The sequence below is a fragment of the Cavia porcellus genome, unplaced genomic scaffold (genome assembly GCF_034190915.1).
Source record: "Cavia porcellus strain 051 isolate PalLab524CR breed Dunkin Hartley unplaced genomic scaffold, mCavPor4.1 scaffold_6, whole genome shotgun sequence".
NCBI classification, from domain to species: Eukaryota; Metazoa; Chordata; class Mammalia; order Rodentia; family Caviidae; genus Cavia; species Cavia porcellus.
In genome coordinates, this window is record NW_026947489.1 from 25,728,764 (window position 1) to 25,746,627 (window position 17,864).

General features: G+C 47.6%; 1 protein-coding gene across 1 annotated transcript in view; it reads right to left on the reverse strand.

The window, feature by feature from the left end:
- Abhd17c (abhydrolase domain containing 17C, depalmitoylase) overlaps positions 1 to 4,108 on the reverse strand; it is a 41,065-nt gene extending 36,957 nt beyond the window's left edge. The window contains exon 1 of the mRNA XM_003475736.4: positions 3,374 to 4,108. Within this exon, the coding sequence (XP_003475784.1) occupies positions 3,374 to 3,966 (593 nt within the window). The 5' untranslated portion in view covers positions 3,967 to 4,108. The remainder of the gene's footprint in view (positions 1 to 3,373) is intronic.
- Between the last annotated feature and the right edge of the window lie 13,756 nt (positions 4,109 to 17,864).

Here is a 17,864-nt window from a genome sequence, read left to right on the forward strand (position 1 = left end):
TCCCTTGTCTTTGATCAGTTAAAGTCGTAGAAACCGCCAGCCTTTTCCCTAAACAGCAATGCCGCATTCCCTCATAGTTCTGTCGCTAACCTCACCATGGCCAGGAAAGCAACTGTTTAGCTGCTCCAGGAAAAGTGCCAACATCAGAATGGTGACTATGAGCAAGGATTCGAGACCAGCAGAAGGTGCTTTCCTGCCCCTCGGGGTCTGCCATGGCAGCAGTGGTGACAGGCATCTCCCCACACCCCCGGAACCACAGACCCAACACATTCAAAGTGCTTCTGAGATCTCCTCTGCTCTTCCACACTGCAAGACACACTGGGAGCTTAACTACACTCAAAGAGAGCCTGGCACAGTGTCTGGCACCAGTGCAGCACTAACAAATGTGTATTTAATGGTTAGTGAGTTGTTAGTTAAATAAGTGAGTAAGTGAAACACTAAGTGTGTTGTTGCTTTGCGCCCAGGCTAAAATTTCTTATTTATCTTCCTCTCTGTATTTGCCTCCCTTGTTTATATTACCAAACACCTATGTTCTCTAGTCTTTGTTATCTACAGCAAATAGAAGCATTGATGATAACTTCTGTGGCCCGGGGAGATGGCTCCCACCAGTAATCCCTCCTACTTGAAAGGCTGAGGCAAGAGGATCACACAGTCAACACCATTCTGGGTAATTTAGCAGGTCACATCTTCAAATAAAAAGGGGTGGGGTTCTGAGGATTGAGGCTCTGAGTTCAATCCTCAGCGACACACACTCACACACACAAAGAGACTTCCATGAGTGACACCAGTAAATGCCAAAAATATACTGAGTCACAAGTGCCTCACTGTTTCTCCAGATTAAAATTTACAATGTTTCAGCTAAGCTGCTGAGTCTACTGGACACTCACTCTTCCGCTGGTCTGGGTTTCTACTTTCACAACAGCTAGATTCACTCCCATTCTCAGAAGCCGCGGGTGCTGGAAGGGTGCGTGTCCAGAAGCCCACGCCACTGACTCTCATCACAACCTGCGCACCTTAATCTCTCCACCTCCCCACCCAAACTGTGTGAGGCTCCCCCCAGGAGCCCTGAGATTCCTGGGCTCCTTCTGAAGACACCTCCAAGGGACTCCAGTCCACACCCTCATGCTAACGGTCCACAGCACACTGACAAAGCACACCAGGATACTGCACAGGGAAAACACTTCTGAATCCTGGGTTGGCCCCTCAGCTGCTCCAATTTTACTTTGTTCTTCCACACTCTTCTTGCTTCCTCAAATCTTACCTCCCTACAACCTTTTCAGCAATCTTCCACATCCTTAATCATCTACAGGGCTGGGCGTGCAGCTCAGGATTACAGTGTCAGCATTTGGAAGGCCCTAGGTTTGATCCCCAGAACTGCAAACAACCACCACCACCGACTACCTAAAGAGCAAGTTAGCTTTCTTGCCTCCTGAAATCTTTATTCTAGATTACTTGCACACCTTATGCTCTCTTTCAAGGGGATTTCCTGCCTTGATCCACCTATGTGGCGTCTGCATACTACAGAGTACTTATGTTTCCAGTTGTCTGTTAGGAGCTGGACACAACAGCATGCACAGGAACTGGCACAGATAAGTGACAAAACGTGAGGCTCCATGTTGAGGGGGGCACAGGAAGTGACAGACACAGCCCACAGTCCTCCTGGGGGTGGGGACAAAGATGGTACAGGACAGGGCACACTCTGGAGTCAGTGTTCCCAGGAGCACCCACAACCAGGAAGTCCAGGAAGAGGTGGGCCTCCAGCAGACTTGGGCTTGAAAGGGCGGAGGTTCTGACCCAGCACAGGAAAATGGGCATGTCCCAGGCAAGAGGGAAACACAGAAGACAACAAAGACTGAAGGAGGTAAGGCTTCGGGATTAGGTAACACCATGTCAGTTAGTGGGACATGCATGGAACTTGTGAGAAATCCCAAGTGCTTCTCAGTTCACCCAAATATCATACAAGTCTGCAAGAAATAACTATACCTCTCATACACACCCACATATTTCAGGCAAGGGGTCAGCCTTGGGAAAAGCTCTCCTGGTCACCTAAATACGCACACGCAGGAGAATGCCTAGAGATCATGCAGAAATTCTCACATAAAATACTACTCAAGGCAGGATTTTTTATGTTCCCTTTTAAAAAGGTATGCCAACCTTATTTTTAATACCTATACCAATGGCAAATTCTAACAATGCGCTGATTGTGGGTGGCACACACTTTGGAAATGCTTTCTTGAACAGGTGGCTACTTGTGCGTTCTGACTCAGTACCTCTATATGATACATCCTCACCAGCCTGTACTCCAACCGAGAGCAGGTCTGCAGAACTTCAGAACAGAAATAAGCAACAGATACTGAATACTAGGGTATTCCCACTGGCCAGACAATGTTCACGACAAGCCAAGGGTAACTCTGGACACTGCTTTGGACACAAAAGAAACAAGATCACTAGTGTGGACACCTGCATGAGCAGAGCAGAGGTGGAGGTAAAGGCTACCTGAAGGTCTGGTGACGATGAAGGCTACTGTGCTCATCCTAGGGAATTTTTCTGCAGAAATCTGTCTACTTTTAGACATGACCAAGGGTATTTCCACATCACCGCTCTGAAACAGGTGGGGAAGGTCAGGAACCCAGACAACAGCACAAACAGGCGCCCAGCCCTGCCCCACATTGTGACTTTTTGTTCAAGTTCAGAATAAAACTTCCAAGTTTTTTGTTGCTTGTTTTACCAGGCCCACTGCATCTCCTAAAGCGGACCTTCAACCTGTGCCTGGTGTGTGAAAGAGCCTCACCAAACACTTCCCAGTCCTTCTCTGAAGGCTAATTCAAGGTCAAGAGAGTTCTTAGCCCTTGGAGGATCATGCTGGGCCGTTCTCAGGCCCTCTGAGGAGTCGGGCCACCTGCTAACTTCCTGCCCACAATGCAAGGAGGCAAACTCGACCCTACCCTCCAGCTGCCTCCCTAGCTGCCCAGATGGCACCCTGTGGCCAGAAAGTCGGGTAGAGGTCATTCCACCTCCTCCGTGCTTTCACAGGACAGGAAACAGAGGTTCAGGGACGCCTGTGTCTTGCCCAAGGTCACTTCTGCCGGAGGATCGCCTGCCTCTGGTGGCCAGCTCAACAAGCTAAGCACGATCCAAGTTACAGTTAAGCACCCCCACACCACTGCCTGCGGTGACCAGACCCACAAAGACCAAGCTGGTGGTTGCTACCCTCCAAGCTGGTCTCCGCAGAACGCAAGGACTGTGCGACTCTGGAGAGGGTGGCAGCCGGCCTGGCAGGGCTGGCAACCGAACACGATCGCCCAACCTCCCCTCCCCCAGTGTCCCCGCCGCTGGCCCGCGCTCTCCAGCCCGGCCCTCCCAGCTAGCTCACCGCGTGCGGAGCGCCTGCCAGGCAGCATCGATGTCGGCGTACAGGTTCTTCTCTGAGGGCCGCCCCGAGCTGACGCCGTAGCCCGAGTAGTCGTAGGAGAAGACATTGCAGTTGATGCGTGAGCCCAGGCCGATATAGAAGCTGCACATCTGGCCCAGGTCCACGGCGTTGCCGTGCGAGAAGAGCAGCGTGTAGCGGCCGGCGGGCGCGCAGCGCACGAACATGCAGCCCAGCCGGTTGTCGCGCGCCGTGCGCGAGAAGAAGACCTCGACTGCGTCCAGCTCGCGCTGCGAGTACTGCCAGTCGGCGCGCTCGCTCAGCCGCAGGCTGCACGCGCCCGGGCCCGGGGCCTCGGGGGGCGGCTGGGCCGCGCTCGCTCCGGCGCCCGGATTTGGATCGGGGTTCGGGTTCGGGCCGGGGCCCGGGTCCGGGTCCGGCGCGCGGCGCTGCTCAGGCGCCAGCACGGTGTAGGTGGGCTCGGGCGGTAGGAAGGCCAGCTTGGCGGCGATGCGGCTGGGGCAGGGCGGGCAGCAGAAGAGCCAGCAGAGCTCGCCCAGCGAGAAGCCGTTCATCCTGGGGCCGGGCTCGGGCATCGGGGCGGCGGCGCCCGCCGGCGGCCGGGGCGCGGGACGGCGGGAAGGAGGCGAGACGAGGGCGCGGGGAGGACGCGGCGAGCGCAGGCCCGGAGATCCGTCCAGAGCGCTCAGCGGCGGCCCCGCGGCCCGGGCGAGGCGCGGACAGCCCGGGCCCGCGCGCCACACACAAAGCCCTCGGCGGCCATGGCCGGTGCGCGCGCCCGCCGACTTCCGGGCGGCTGCGGGGACGCGCACGGGCCCAGCCCCTCCCCGGCGGGTGTGCACGCGCCTCGCAGTCAGGCGCGCGCCCCAGGGGACCCTGCGGGGAAGCAGGTGCGAGAGAAGGAGCCGCCCCCTCCCCTACCCTTCGGAGTCCCTGCTCCAAACAGAGTTGCTGTCCTGGAAAGGTTCCTGGGCTTTTGCTGAGAACGGAATTCGTAGGTGGAAGAGCTGGGACACGCTCCGACCTGGTGTGCCTGCTGTTGCAGAGCCTTGCGGTTGTACACGGTCTCAGCGCTCCAGGGGCGCCCGGGGTGGGGTCGTGCAGTTCTGCACCTCCAGGCGGCAATGCTGTCACCTACCTCGGGCACGACCTCGTGCAGCCCTGTCTGTAAGTCAGCAGTGTAACAGGGCCACCCCGCACTGCGCCGTTTCTGCCTCTGGGGAGTAGTAACTAGGTCGTACTTGTCCTTCAGTGCTCCTGTAGAACCGTTCTGGGTCTGGGTTTCCAATCCGCTGTGATCTTGGTCGCCACCTCTAAATGATTTTTCCAGGGGTCTCTGCTGCCCTCCAGCACCTCGTGGGGCCCTTGCAGGAGCTAGACAGGGGTCCCTCTGGCCTGGGTGGCAGCCAGGGGCCTTGAAGCTGGCAGACACAGGGCTCCTGATTTCAGCTGTCTGAAAACCTAACTTTCTTTATGGCTTTTTGCAGGAGTACTTGGAGCACCTTCCTCAGTGAATTTGCTAATACGGATTTCAGTAACCTTGAAGACCCTAGAAGGCTGAGGCAGGATTCAAGCCAAAACTGGGCTGTTTAGCAATTTATGGAGCCCCTGTCTCAAAATGAAAGGGGGATGGGTAGGGATGTGGCACAGTACAAAGGTCCTGGGATCAATCCCCAGTACGGAAAAGGAAAAAAAGGCCCAAAGCATAAAAGCCGTTTCTTCACTAAACGCCATCATAGGGGTTCTCGAATTACCCAAAATTAATTTTAAGAAAACCGGGAGCAAAGCCCCTTCAAAGCACAGATTCATTCACACGTGATGAAACAGTTCACCTGAAGCCACATTTCAGCTTCACTGAACCCAGTTTTCTTCTTTCAGGGTACTCCAGAGGGGCTGCTGTTCTTTGATCTGTGTTCATTGTGGGCTGAGTGTGTCGCTGTGCTGGGTCAGTGGTAGCATTTCCTGGGATGGAGATGCTCTGACCCAGAACCAGACCCAGCACAGGAGCAGAAATCTTTCCTGTGAGAGAAGGAAGGTGCCGTCTGGAAACGGCCTCCCATGAGTCCTGTGCCCAGGGCTTTGGGCTGCTGATGGAAGAGACAGTGTTACCCTCTCACGGCAAGGCTATGCTGTGAGGGGAATTTAAACACCAGGCACCGATTTATTTAGAAACCATCTCCTCCAAGGAACTTGCGGAGTGCAATTCAGTATGATACCAATAAAAACCCTGCTTCTTGTTTTGCCCTTTTTTGAAACAAGGTCTCATTATGTAGTTCAAGCTGGCCTCCAGCTCACTGTGTACCCTTGGCTGGCCTTGAACTCTCCTTCCCGGGTAGAGATAAACTACATCATGTGCCAGGAAGCTTTCTGAGTGCTGGGATTATAGGCATGGGCCACTAGCTAAAACTTGGCTCTTATTTTCATCCTGTTTGGAGGCTACACATAGGTGGGCCACAGGAGCACTCATTCCCCAGGAAAGCCTGCACGTTGAAGAGGTGGATGTTAAGACTCTGAAATTACATTCAACAGAGCGGCCGTACCAAGCCCTCTCACCTTGCGCTGCTTGTAGCAAGCAGTGAAGTTTGTGTGGCCCTGGCAATGAGAAGATTGCTGCCCAGGGCTGGAAGTGTCTCCTCGTAGAGAAAGGTCTACTTTTGAGTTCAGCTCAGCAAATGTATTTGCTAGACGCTGCCATGCACCAGTCTCAGAGTTGCTGCCCTGAGGAGTGTAAAGGCACAAGTTCACCCAAGTGTCTGCCATGTGCTGCCTGCTGTACCAGACTAGGGTGATTTACCACTCAGTGTGCCAAGCAGCTGAGTGCATTGTCCTCTGTTATTTACCCCTGGCTCTTGACAGGGTCAACTGGGTCTTCCTTGTTGCAGGGTGTTGAGTGGCTCACAATCCCCATGATTTATAAGAATACCACTGCCTTAGGTGGATTATTGGCTGTCAGAGAGGGATACTCATGCTCAAAACTGATCCCAATTGGGATCTGATAGACACTCTCCTTCTTTGTACTTCTCTCATTTAATTGGAGACTGGACACCATGTGAAGTCAGATCTGTGTTTTCTTTGTTCATCATTCCTTCCCCTCATGACAGACATACAGATGGCAGTAAATAGTAACCAAAATGTTCAGTGAAAGAACGAGTGGGTGACTTAGTGACCACATCAGGAGACCACTCTTGTTCCCTCAGGCTGGGCCAGTATTATTACAGTGTACGCTAGGAAGGAGATAAAGTGCTCCAAAACCCCTGCCACCAGCACACTTTGTGAGCAGTGTCTATATGTTTTCAGGTCAAGGAATGTGAAGTTATCCCCATCTTACAACAGAGCCCAGATTTTGTTCTGGATGGCAGTACTCACATTGCCCCAGTCTCCTCAAATGTGAGCATGACCAACTGACATGACTCTGTCTAGCAGGTCCTAAGTAGAGAGTGTAGAGGAATCTTTGGGAAGACATTTAATGAAGCCAGACTTGGCTGTGATGTTTGCTTCTGTGCATTGCCTTTGTTCCCACTTGGATTACATGCTCTATTATTAGAGCTGCAGCAGCCATCTTGCAACTATGAGGTTAAATTTTACAGCTGAAGATGGTGTTACAGGAAAATAGAGTGTTTATGGCAGTGTTGAGTAACTGGCCCATTTTTGTCTAGACTCCTTGTTATGTGAAACTTTTATGTCACTGTAGTTGTCGGTGTTTGCTATCTGGAACCTAATGCATTATTAACTAATTTGAGGATGAGAGGCAGCAGATTTTACATTGTTCTTAACAGTTTCCTCAATAAAGACAGAGAATATTTTGTTGATTAATGGTAGAACACCTATTCCTAAATCCTGTTTGTCCTCCTATAGAAAAATACCAAAGCATGACTAAAGTCCGAATCGATTTTTAAAGAGGTAATTTATTAAACTAACATCTGTAATGTGAAGAAATTAAAAGCTTTTAATTTTTTAAATAGGGTAACTGACACTGTGAGGCTCTTGGCATTAATTAGTGTGAGGGGGCTTCCGTTCCACTAAACACTTCTCGAGGAAAAGTATCTTTTCCCAGACCTTTCTCCGCAAAGGGCTGTCCCCCAAAAGCATCATAAATGAGGTCCCAGGACCCATAAGGGGGAGCTGGGAGCCTTGGGAGGCTGAGTCAGCACCCAAGGTTAGGGTGGAAAGAAATGAGTCTCCCACCAGTTACCTTCCCACTCCACGACAGAAGTCATTCCCTGGGCTTCTGTGTCCCAGACCTGTATTTCTGACATCTTCTCCATCCTCTGCTTGTAGTCCTACCTAGGGCCCAGAGACCCTGGAAGTGACTGCAGGATTTGAAGGCAGAGAGTGAAGGTAGAATCTGCCTCTTTGTGTGATTCCAAGTTCTTAGGGATTCATGAAGGTGGACGGGATTATGCCTATGGGTATCTGGCACGGGCACCTAGAATTGGCATCGGGTGCTCCTCTCCTCTCTCTTCTCTACTGGCCGTGAGGTGTGCTGCAGGCAGGGGTGACCACAGCACTCAGCCTGTCTCCATAGAATCCCTCTCTACTCACCACGCTATGTGCTGCCTGCAAAGCCTGGTGCCTGGCATGTCACGGTGATGATGATAGAAACACTGATGGGTAATTCCTCTGCCCTGTGTCAGTACATGATCACTTCGAATGCATTGGCTCAGTTTAGTCTGAAAACTATCTTCATGATGTATATGCTGTTATTTTCTTCAGTGAATAGATGGGGAAACTGCCCTGGTAAAATTAACTAACTTTTAAGGTCTCATCTATGTAAGTAGAAAATTCTAGATTCACCCTTGCTGTTAATACTTTGCACTAACTTTCACTATAGGTTATTATATGTTCAATAAAAGCATATATTTATGAGTAAATTAGTGTCTCAGATCATGCTGAGCAAAGGTAGGTGAAACAGCTGGTAGAGAATTGCCTGCCATTTAAAATATGGAAGAGGAGACAGTAGCTCACCCCCAGCTCACCCCCATAATGGTTTCCACTCACTCCTTTCCTTCCAGTACAAGCTATTCCCTACTGAGAGGAAATTCTGTTCCTCTGCCTCCTTGAAATTGGGGTTGTCTGTGCTGCTCTGATTATCCACGTATGGTAGAAGTAATTCTCTGACTTCCAAGTTTAGGTCCTGAGAAGCCCCGTGGCTTGTTTCTCACACTCTTGATACATTTCCTGTGAGGAAAGCTGGCTGCCATGCTAAGGCCTAAATGGGGGATTGTGTGGAGAGAGACACCTGGCTGGCCTCCAGCTTCCCCAGTTATACCAGCCCAGGTACCCATTATTTGAGTGAAGACACCATCAGACACCTTGGACCACACCAGAATAACTGTCCTGTCCCTGTCAGAGTGCTAGCCACAGGAGGAGCACTGAGAGGACGCTGAGAGCTCAGAATAATACATTCTGTTGTGGGCCTGGTGGGAGGAAATGTTCTTGCACAGCTGGGCACTGAAAGGCTGGAGCAGAGGGATTTTCATGTTTAGGTGCTGGGGACCAGTGGGCATGATAGATGGATTGCACAGTGGTTAGGGACATTCATGGTGGGAGATGAAAATCAGAGGTCAGAGCTAATTTTAAAAAGTCTTATCTTGCTTGTTCCTCATTGGTTCACCCCTCAGAATGGGAACTCACAGTAAAACTTCACACCCACGGGGAGCCAGGCTGGGAACCATTATGTTTTTTCTGTTGAGGCTTCCAAATATTGCACTAGTTCCTTAAGATAGAATGGATGGCACAATCCCAGCTGTGTCACACAGCAAACCAAAAATGTACATTGGGGAAGAAAAGGTTGGAACTACTCCCAAATATCAGCCACAGTTGCCTTTTGCTATAAGACCATGGGTAATGTTTATTTTAAAATTTATATTCCTTGTGATATCTAGATTTTCTGTAATGAACATTATTACTTTCAGAATGGTAGAAAATAAAAATAAACTTTATATTAATGACTTCTGTACCACACTAAAGGTTTTTTTGTTTTTATTTTTTGTAATAGAAAGACATTGGGATATTTAGAAAAGAAATAATCCTATCTGGGCTGAGAGGGATGTCCCAAGGCCATGTGGAGGCGTCTTCTGCAGCATCTGCCAGCGAAGGCCTACAGAAGTGCTGGGTGCAGTCACACATGGGGTGGATGGGTTCCAGCTTCCCTGTGTCGCCGTTGCTTGGCAACCCTGGTGTTGACATCCTTTCTGCTCTGCCAACAGCTCTTCCAAATCTGCCCCCTTCGCGGCCAGCTCCAACTTGCTCACACTCTTCAAGTGATGGCATGTCTTTGTCAAAATCAAGGCTACCCAGGGTGGCTTCTCCCTTCTCTCAGTTGTACAGGGTGGCTTATCATTAGGCAAGGCAGGCACATTGACTCCCACATCAGAAACTTCTGAAGACATAAAAAAAGGTCTTAATATCATTTTTTTAAAAAAATCTTAAGGAAAAAAATGAACCTTTAGATAGGAGAAAACATTTCTGTATATATTCTGTACATAGTTTGATATATAATAATGGGTTTCAAATCAATGTGGTTATAAAATATACTGTATTTCCCCCAAAATAAGACTGGATCACACATTAATTTTTGCTTCAAAAGATGCAATAGGGCTTATTTTCAGGGAATGGCTTATTTTCTCTAGTACAAAAATTTACATTTATTTATGTACATAAATCTACCTTGACTCAAAGTCATGTTGTTTTCTTCTGTGACATCATCAGACCTGTCCAAGCCCCAATTCCAGCCAGGGTCTCTTGGGACCCCATTTCCCATGGAATCATTGGCCCCAATCCCTCATGTTCTGCAGCAGAGCTCTCCTTAGATGTGCTTCTTCTCCATGAATCCTGTCTGGTAGTTCCTTTAAAAGTGGCTCACTAAACAAAAGCATCCTAGGTCCTTCTTGTTCAGAATAAAGAATTGGACGAGACAAGCCAAAAATGATGCTGAAAGCTGAAAGTTTATTTGAAAATGAGTGGTAAAGGGTCAAAGAATTAGTTCTGCAGAGCAAGCTTGGGCCAAAGAAAGAGAGAAAAGAGAAAAATAAAGAGCAAAAGTAAAAGCATATCCTGGGTCTAGGAGGGCCAGCGTGGGCTGTTGTGGGCAGTCACGATGGTGGACCTTCCTGGCATCCTATCTCCGGTATGCCTTCCATATCTCATGGGAGCTCACAGGGGTCCTGAGAATCATCTAGTGCTGCCCTGGGAACTTGTACTTTACAGGTTCTGCCCTCTTCTACAGCCCACATTGCCCATGCCCACCTCCTATGTTAGTTAGTGCTTTGGCAACTCAGCTGTCAGCAATTTTATCCTGTGAAATCTTCACCCAAGTCATGACCTCTTACACACAGGGCTTCACAGAGTTTCCATTAAATCAAGTGTTAATTGAAGACTTATGAGACAGGAGCGGCAAATGAATGATGACAGTTCAGAATGATGGTCCACATTAAGCTATGAAAAACTGCAGGCACCAAGACTCAGAAAACATTTCTTTATTTCACATGAGTGTATTAAGTACATCTGCTACAGCACACAATGTATTGAATTATGAAGATTCATCTTAGACACAACCACGTCTGTTCATTATCAAGTGTGCACATTATTTACGCACACTTGATATTATGATTATTTTCATGTCAGTACTCTGGTTGTTCGGCAGTCTTCAGTTCATCTGTTTATGTAGGCATTTACCTCTTATCCAAAGATGCCTGCCCATTTTGGTATTTACAAATATTTAATTATAATTTATATTAGCATTCATTTTAAGTATTCCTGTCTTTAGTATCATTTATTTATATTTAATTATGTATTAATATTATAATTTTATAATTCAATATGTCTGTCTTGTGTTGCAACAAATGAACTAAATATGTCCATGTGGTCGATGATCTTGACTGGAGCTTATTTGGGGGGATAGGGCTTTATATTACAAGCATCCTGAAAAATTGTGCTAGGGCTTAATTTCCAGTTAGGTCTTATTTTGGGGGAAATATGTTTTCTCTTTCTTTTTCTTTTCTTTTTTTTTTCTTTGTGACAAAAGAGAAATTTAAGGCAACAGTGCCCAGAGTCTATCACAGACTCAGTGTGGTTCTGGTCCATATCCAAATGCCTCCTTTTAGCGAGAGATTCCCTTTTTACCCTAAAGTAAACCTCTCTCGTGCCACAGATCAGTGATGAAATGATTGCTGTAGAAACTCCTCACTCCATCCATCACTTTCACCCTCTACCGTGTCCTGGGTGTACCCCATCAGCTAACAAGGGTTCCCAGATCTCCCCATCTCATAAAAAATCAGACCTCATCCTCCGGCAACTCTATGCAGCTCTTTGAGCTGTCCCTTCACTGCCAAGCATTGCTGCTCTGTATTTACGATCTCTACTGTCTTGATACCCAAGAATACCACAATTCCACGGTTCCCGAACTTGTCTGTACGTGAAAACTATCCAAACATCGTTTAAAATTTCCAAAGGCCAGTCTCTGGGGAGAGGGTGACTTGAGCAGAGGTATTTAAAGTTCCTGGGTGCTTGCATTGTACAAACGAATTCAAGCACCACTCCCTAACCCCTTGCAGATTCAAAGATCACTTAACAGACACTAACCAACCTTATTCTACTTGATTTTTCCAAAGTGTTGAATGTAGTTGACCCACAAGTAAATACAAACTCAGCATTCAAAGCCTTCTATGGCATAGCTTCCCAATAGGGTGGGCACATGGGCTCAAGACAACAAAATAAACTGAGTAAAGCACATGTTCTCTGGTCTAAGATAGACTCTAGAGGCGGCTCTGCTTATGTCAGAAGAATGTCCTGCTGGACAGGCAGAATGTGCTGCTCTGTGCAGGGACCACCACACCAGTGCTCACAGAAACATGGAAAATGCTGTTGGTGTCAGGGAAGCAGTGGCCTTCGGCCTGGAGAAGAAGGCTGCTGGAAGGCTTTGTGAACAAGGTGACCTTGGGGCAAAGTTCCCAGAATGTGTAGCAACCAGCAGAGTAGATGGCAGCCCATAAAGCCAGGCAGGACAGGAAAGGTGAGGATCGCATTTTCAGAACCCTAACCCTGTGCCAGGTGGCACACAGCATGCTACAGCTTGGTGTGCAGGGAGCCACCCCAGGCTGATATCAACATGCAGGATGTTCATCAGGATCCCTCCTGGCAGTGCATGAGAAGGGCTGCTCTGTGATGTGGTCTCCATGAGGGTCCCAGTGGCCTGAACCAGGGCTGTGGCGATGAGAGGGGTGGAATCCCAGAGCAGAGATGTAAATCTGGTTTTGACCCCAACATTCATGCTCACTCTGGGTGTGCATTCTCACAAGAGAGTGGGGGCAGGGAGTGCTGTGGCCTCCCAGAGTGTGCAAACTAACCAAGGGAGCAAAATAATCTCAGCTGTCACAAGGTCTATGGCTTTTCAAAATGCCACTCAGGACACTCAGACGGGATGTATGCTCTCAGTTTCACGGGAAGGGATGGATAGGGGAAATGTTTAAGAAGGCTTTGGGGGGGCATTTGTGATAAAAGATGGAGATGTTGCTGCAGTGAACACTAAGGTGGAGCTCAGAAGTATCAGGAAAGCCTAGGTATTATACCCTGGGGCTCAGTGGTGAAGGAATTGGGAGCGCCAGGCCCAGTAGCTCCAGGCTACCAGGATCCCCCAGGGTTTCAATCAGGGAAGCAGTAAATGATTTAGAAATAAAGCTAGAGCAGAAGTGTGAACAGTTGGAGTTGGGAGACAATGACAATGTCATTGGTTAGAGATCAAGCGAAGGGCAGCTTTGCAAGAGATGAAGAAGGAAACATCAATATGATTCCTAACTCAGTTGGTGGTGTGGAGAGCGGGTCACACGTGACTGTGAAGTGTGGGGATGGTTGGTTATTGGGAGGAAATGATCCATAAATCAAGGAAAGCCAGTGGGAGAACACAGTTGAAAGGATAGGTCTGAGTGAGGTCAGCACAGAACACGTGGGAGGTGAAAAAGAGGGGTGACAGTACTGGCTTGATATAGGACTGTGTGTAGGAGGACCAGAGTTGGTCAGAGCAGAAGTCATGACTGAACTATGAGGTCACAGTGGGAGGCATTCAGACAGACAGGTAGCTGCCATGGGAAATCCACTCCAGAGATGCAGGATGACAAGGAGCCAGTGAAGACTCCCAGTAAGGGAAAGAAAACATTTGCATTCCAATTAAGAGACATAAGGCTGAGCACTGGGTGCATGCTTGTAATGCCTGCACTCTGGGAGACTGAGACAGGAAGATCGCAAGTTGGAGTCCAACCTGGGCAACTTGGGGTGATCCCATCTCAAATAAAAAAAGAGCTTAGCATGTAGCTCAGTGTGCAGACCCTGGGTCATATCCTCAATACCGAAAGACAGAAAGACAGAAAGACAAGACAAGAAAGAAAGAAAGAAAGAAAGAAAGAAAGAAAGAAAGAAAGAAAAAAGATGGGCCAACACACCAGATGTCTCAGTATAGAGCATAGAGACATTTGGCATTATTAAGGGACTATTGCCACCTCTGAAAGGACTTTTTGACTTGATTGAATGGAAACCAAATTGCACATAGGCATGGCTGGCTGATATCCTGGTGGAGAGCATGAGCCATGGAACCTGGTAGAGCTAGCCTGACCTGGACTCTGTTCATCACTATGTTGAGATCTTCAGTCAGGCCCAAAGCCACTGTCACCTCCACTTGGATGGAGCCTATCTGCAGGATCACACCAGATTATGCATTAGAGTAAAATGCCAGCCACTCTTGATCCAGCATCTGGTGAGTTAGAAGAAGAAGAAGGGAGTTGCGTTGGTTAGCCATAACAAAACTGCCATAACAAAACTGAGTGGATGCAAACATCAGAAACCGTAGTTGCTCCTGTTTCTGGAAGCTGAAGCATGAAAGGGAAGAGCTATCAGAGCCAGGCTTTCTCAAAACTGCAGAGTATGTCCTCAGCTCCACTGGCTTCTGGGGACCCTGGGTATTCCCTAGTTCTTGCTATCAGCATTCCTGTGTCTGAAATCTTTACACCATCTTCCTCTCTGTGACTCTCTGTGTCTAGACTCCTCTTTTTTTCCTTTATAAAGACACAGATATTTCAGAATGACCCACCCCTAGTGCTTGCAGAAAGGCCTAGGGGCTGGAGATTTAGCTCAGCAGCATAAGCGCCTGCCTTGTAAGCAGGCAGTCGTGGGTTCGATCCCCGGTACCAATAAAAAGGAAAAAGACAAAAAAAAAAAAAAAAGAAAGAAAGAAAGGCCCAGGTGCAATGAGACAAATAAAGGCCAGGTCAGGGTTGTACACAGTGATTTGTTGGAGGACTTCCTGACGTAAGTGTGGTGCTGGGTTGGTCCTGTAATTTGGGTTAGAAAGAGGGAAAAACAGATGAGTAAGGGTAAAAGTGATTTCATCCAAACTGAAATATTTGTGGTTTATCCTAAACTGATACCAATGAGTGAGGCATGTTCTTGGCACCAGAGGCTGGTTGTAAATTTCCACATACCCTTGAATGGTCTATTTGTATTTTTCTGGAAAACTGTCTGGAACAAACTTACTAGGATACTTTAGGGAAATCATGGAAATTAAGATTCAAGATGGCTGCAATTATGTCAAGTATAATCCACACACATCAGTCATTGAATTTAAGACCCCCTGTAAATCCATGGCGAATTTATCTAGACATTTTTGACAGATTAAATCTGTGAGCATTCTATTTCCAAATAATGTCACATTCTGAGGTGCCAGGTGGACATCAATTTTGGTGGGAGACTATTCAACCCACTACATGGGTGTAGAACATGGTTAGAAAAGACAGCTGGTGACAAGGTGGAGAAAAATAAGACTGTATTTTATTTTTCGGGAAGGGCATTTGTTTTCAATAATAGGTGAGACCATATTTTTGCAGGGAAGGGGAGGAAACATCAAGAAGTTGAAGATTTAGAAAGGGATGTCTTCTGGAGCAGGAAGTTGAAATTCAAGGCACAGAGAGAGGAGCAGCTTGATCAAAGGCAGCGTTTATGCACAAGATCGTGTGTAAATGGGAGAAGGCGGTGACAAACTACAAAGTTAATTTCCCACTAGTATAACAAATCCCTGGGCAATCAACTTATAGAGAGGACAGATTTACATGGGCTCTCAGCCCTCCATGTTTCAGCTCATGATTGGTCCTGTTCCTTTGGTCTGTAGAGAGACTGCACAGCATGGCAGGCTTGTAGAGCAGAACTGTCACCTCACTGCCAGGAACCAAAAGAAGGGAAGCAGAAGAGGAAGACCCCAGCTCCACAGTCCCTTTACAGCAAGCTCCCATCGCCATGAAGACCCCCCTCCTGGGCCTACCTCTCCCCTGGTACCACCTTTAGGACCTCACATGCACCTTCTTTCAGGAATACTTAAGATGCAAACCACTGCAGGGAGGAAGGTTCACTTGGTTGACCCCTGGGTGAGGAGTTATTTACCAGGACTAGCAGAGGAAGAGCAGATTGAATGAGGTGACAGGGGAAGCTTAGGTTGTAAGCATTGCCTCACAGAATGTGGTGATGTGTGACCATGTGTCAACCAGCGCCGAGCAGTCAGCTGAATTACCAGAAAGTTACTAATTGAAAAGAAATTTAGCTGAGTAATGACATTCCTAAACCCCAACAGTCACGCTTGATCAAATTCTGAAATTTGGGGGGGAAGCCCAAGGAAGATCACCCTCCTTTAAAATTACTCATCTCATTAGGATCTAAGTTAACAATAAATCCAGGGGAAGAAAAAGTACCACACAGTTTAATGCTCATCTGACTTCATATTTAGTGCAAAGGTCATTTTGAACAAACCCAGTCCCATATTTAAGTAGTTTCCAGGTCTACAAGTTGGGAAATGAGGTTTATGATTTGTAATGAAGGAAAGAATTCCAGATGCTTGGGAGGACTGTTTGTGTTCCCCATGAGTCAGATACAGAATGGTGGCAAAATATCATTTCCATAGATTCTGCCACAGATTCTGGTGATGACTGGAGAGAACATCACACAGCTACAAACATAACCATGCACATCAAGTTGGACATGCCTGGAAGACCTGGTTCTTGTGATATGTGTTGGTGTTTTGTTGAGGCTGCTATAAATCAGATTGTAATGTCCATTCACGAAAGGATACACAACTTTGTCAGAATCTCTACAATTCATGTTTGTGTTACGCAGCTTGAATAACATCTTGGAATCCTGTGTTTCCTATTTCAGATTGAGACAACTGTCCCTTCCCTATCCTGATCGCCCCTGTCCAGTTAGGAAACCAGGGAGGATCAGGAAGCTGTTAGATGAGGGGAGAAAAGAGCAAGGATGTCAGAAGTAGCCCAGTTTCACCAGCAGCAGGAGCCCAAGATACCGCTTGTCTTGCTGGCCTGAGGGTACCAGGGCTCAAGTTTCCAGAACAACATTGGATCAGCTAGGGCAGTTGATCTTCAAACCTTAGGAGTCAAGAAAGCAACTTTTGCCCTGTGTTCAGTGTCACAGTGTCCTATTGAGTATCTGACAGTAACCAGCAGGCCTTTGTCATAGCATGAAGGCTCACCAACCTTGACCTGCCTTTCTCAGGAGCTGTCCTCACCTAGCTGGTGCCTGCCTCCTTTCTCCATCAGAAGGTCCAGGGAGCAGGAACATCTGGTATCCCAAGTGCACTGGGCGATCCAGAATGTCAGCACATGTACCTTATGATTAAAGACCACAGAGTAGATGCTAAACACTATAAATGCTAATAATAAAATGATAAGTAAGAAGCAGCATGGGCAGTGACACCCTCCCAGGGCTGTCCTATAATTGGGAATGACTGTGTTTGCTATGCCCCAGAGCAAGGCAAGGGCTTTATATGCAAACAGATCCAATCATTTGGATCCTGAATTGGAGTTTGAGAAACAGCTTAACCCAGGAAATGAGGGGAAGCCTTCTTAAGAGTTTTGATGCATCAGGAGAATTCTCTGCCTTGGGCACCATCTGCCTGTCTGTCTCTCTACCTGCCTGCATTTTCACCAATGGGCAATTAGGATGGAACCTAGGTTCCATCCCATTGGTGTGGGCTTTTTCACCAACAGGCAATTTTAAGAGAGACTGGATCCTGGATTGTACCTTGGGCTCTTGGAAAATCTGTATGAAGTGCCTGGAAAAGATTTTCCTGACCTGAATAGATAAGAAAGAAATGTGAATAATTAGAGGGGAGAGATGTCAAGTATTTAAGGCCAACGATTGCTAAATCAATAACCAGGGCTCCTGTGCTTACAGTAATGACATTGTCTTTTGTTGAAATGTTAATAGGTACCTCCATTCTCCATTCAGATCTGATGTTTGCCAAAAGACAATTATATTTTCAATTTGAGAAATTAAAAGTTCCAGATTACTGAGTAATTAGGGGCTTATTTATGTTAAAAAGGTTGTTGTGAAACAAATATGAAAGGGAATGATGTAAAAATATATACAGACTCTGCAGTTTGCTTCCACACTCCATTTCACAGACTCACGTCCAGATATACCA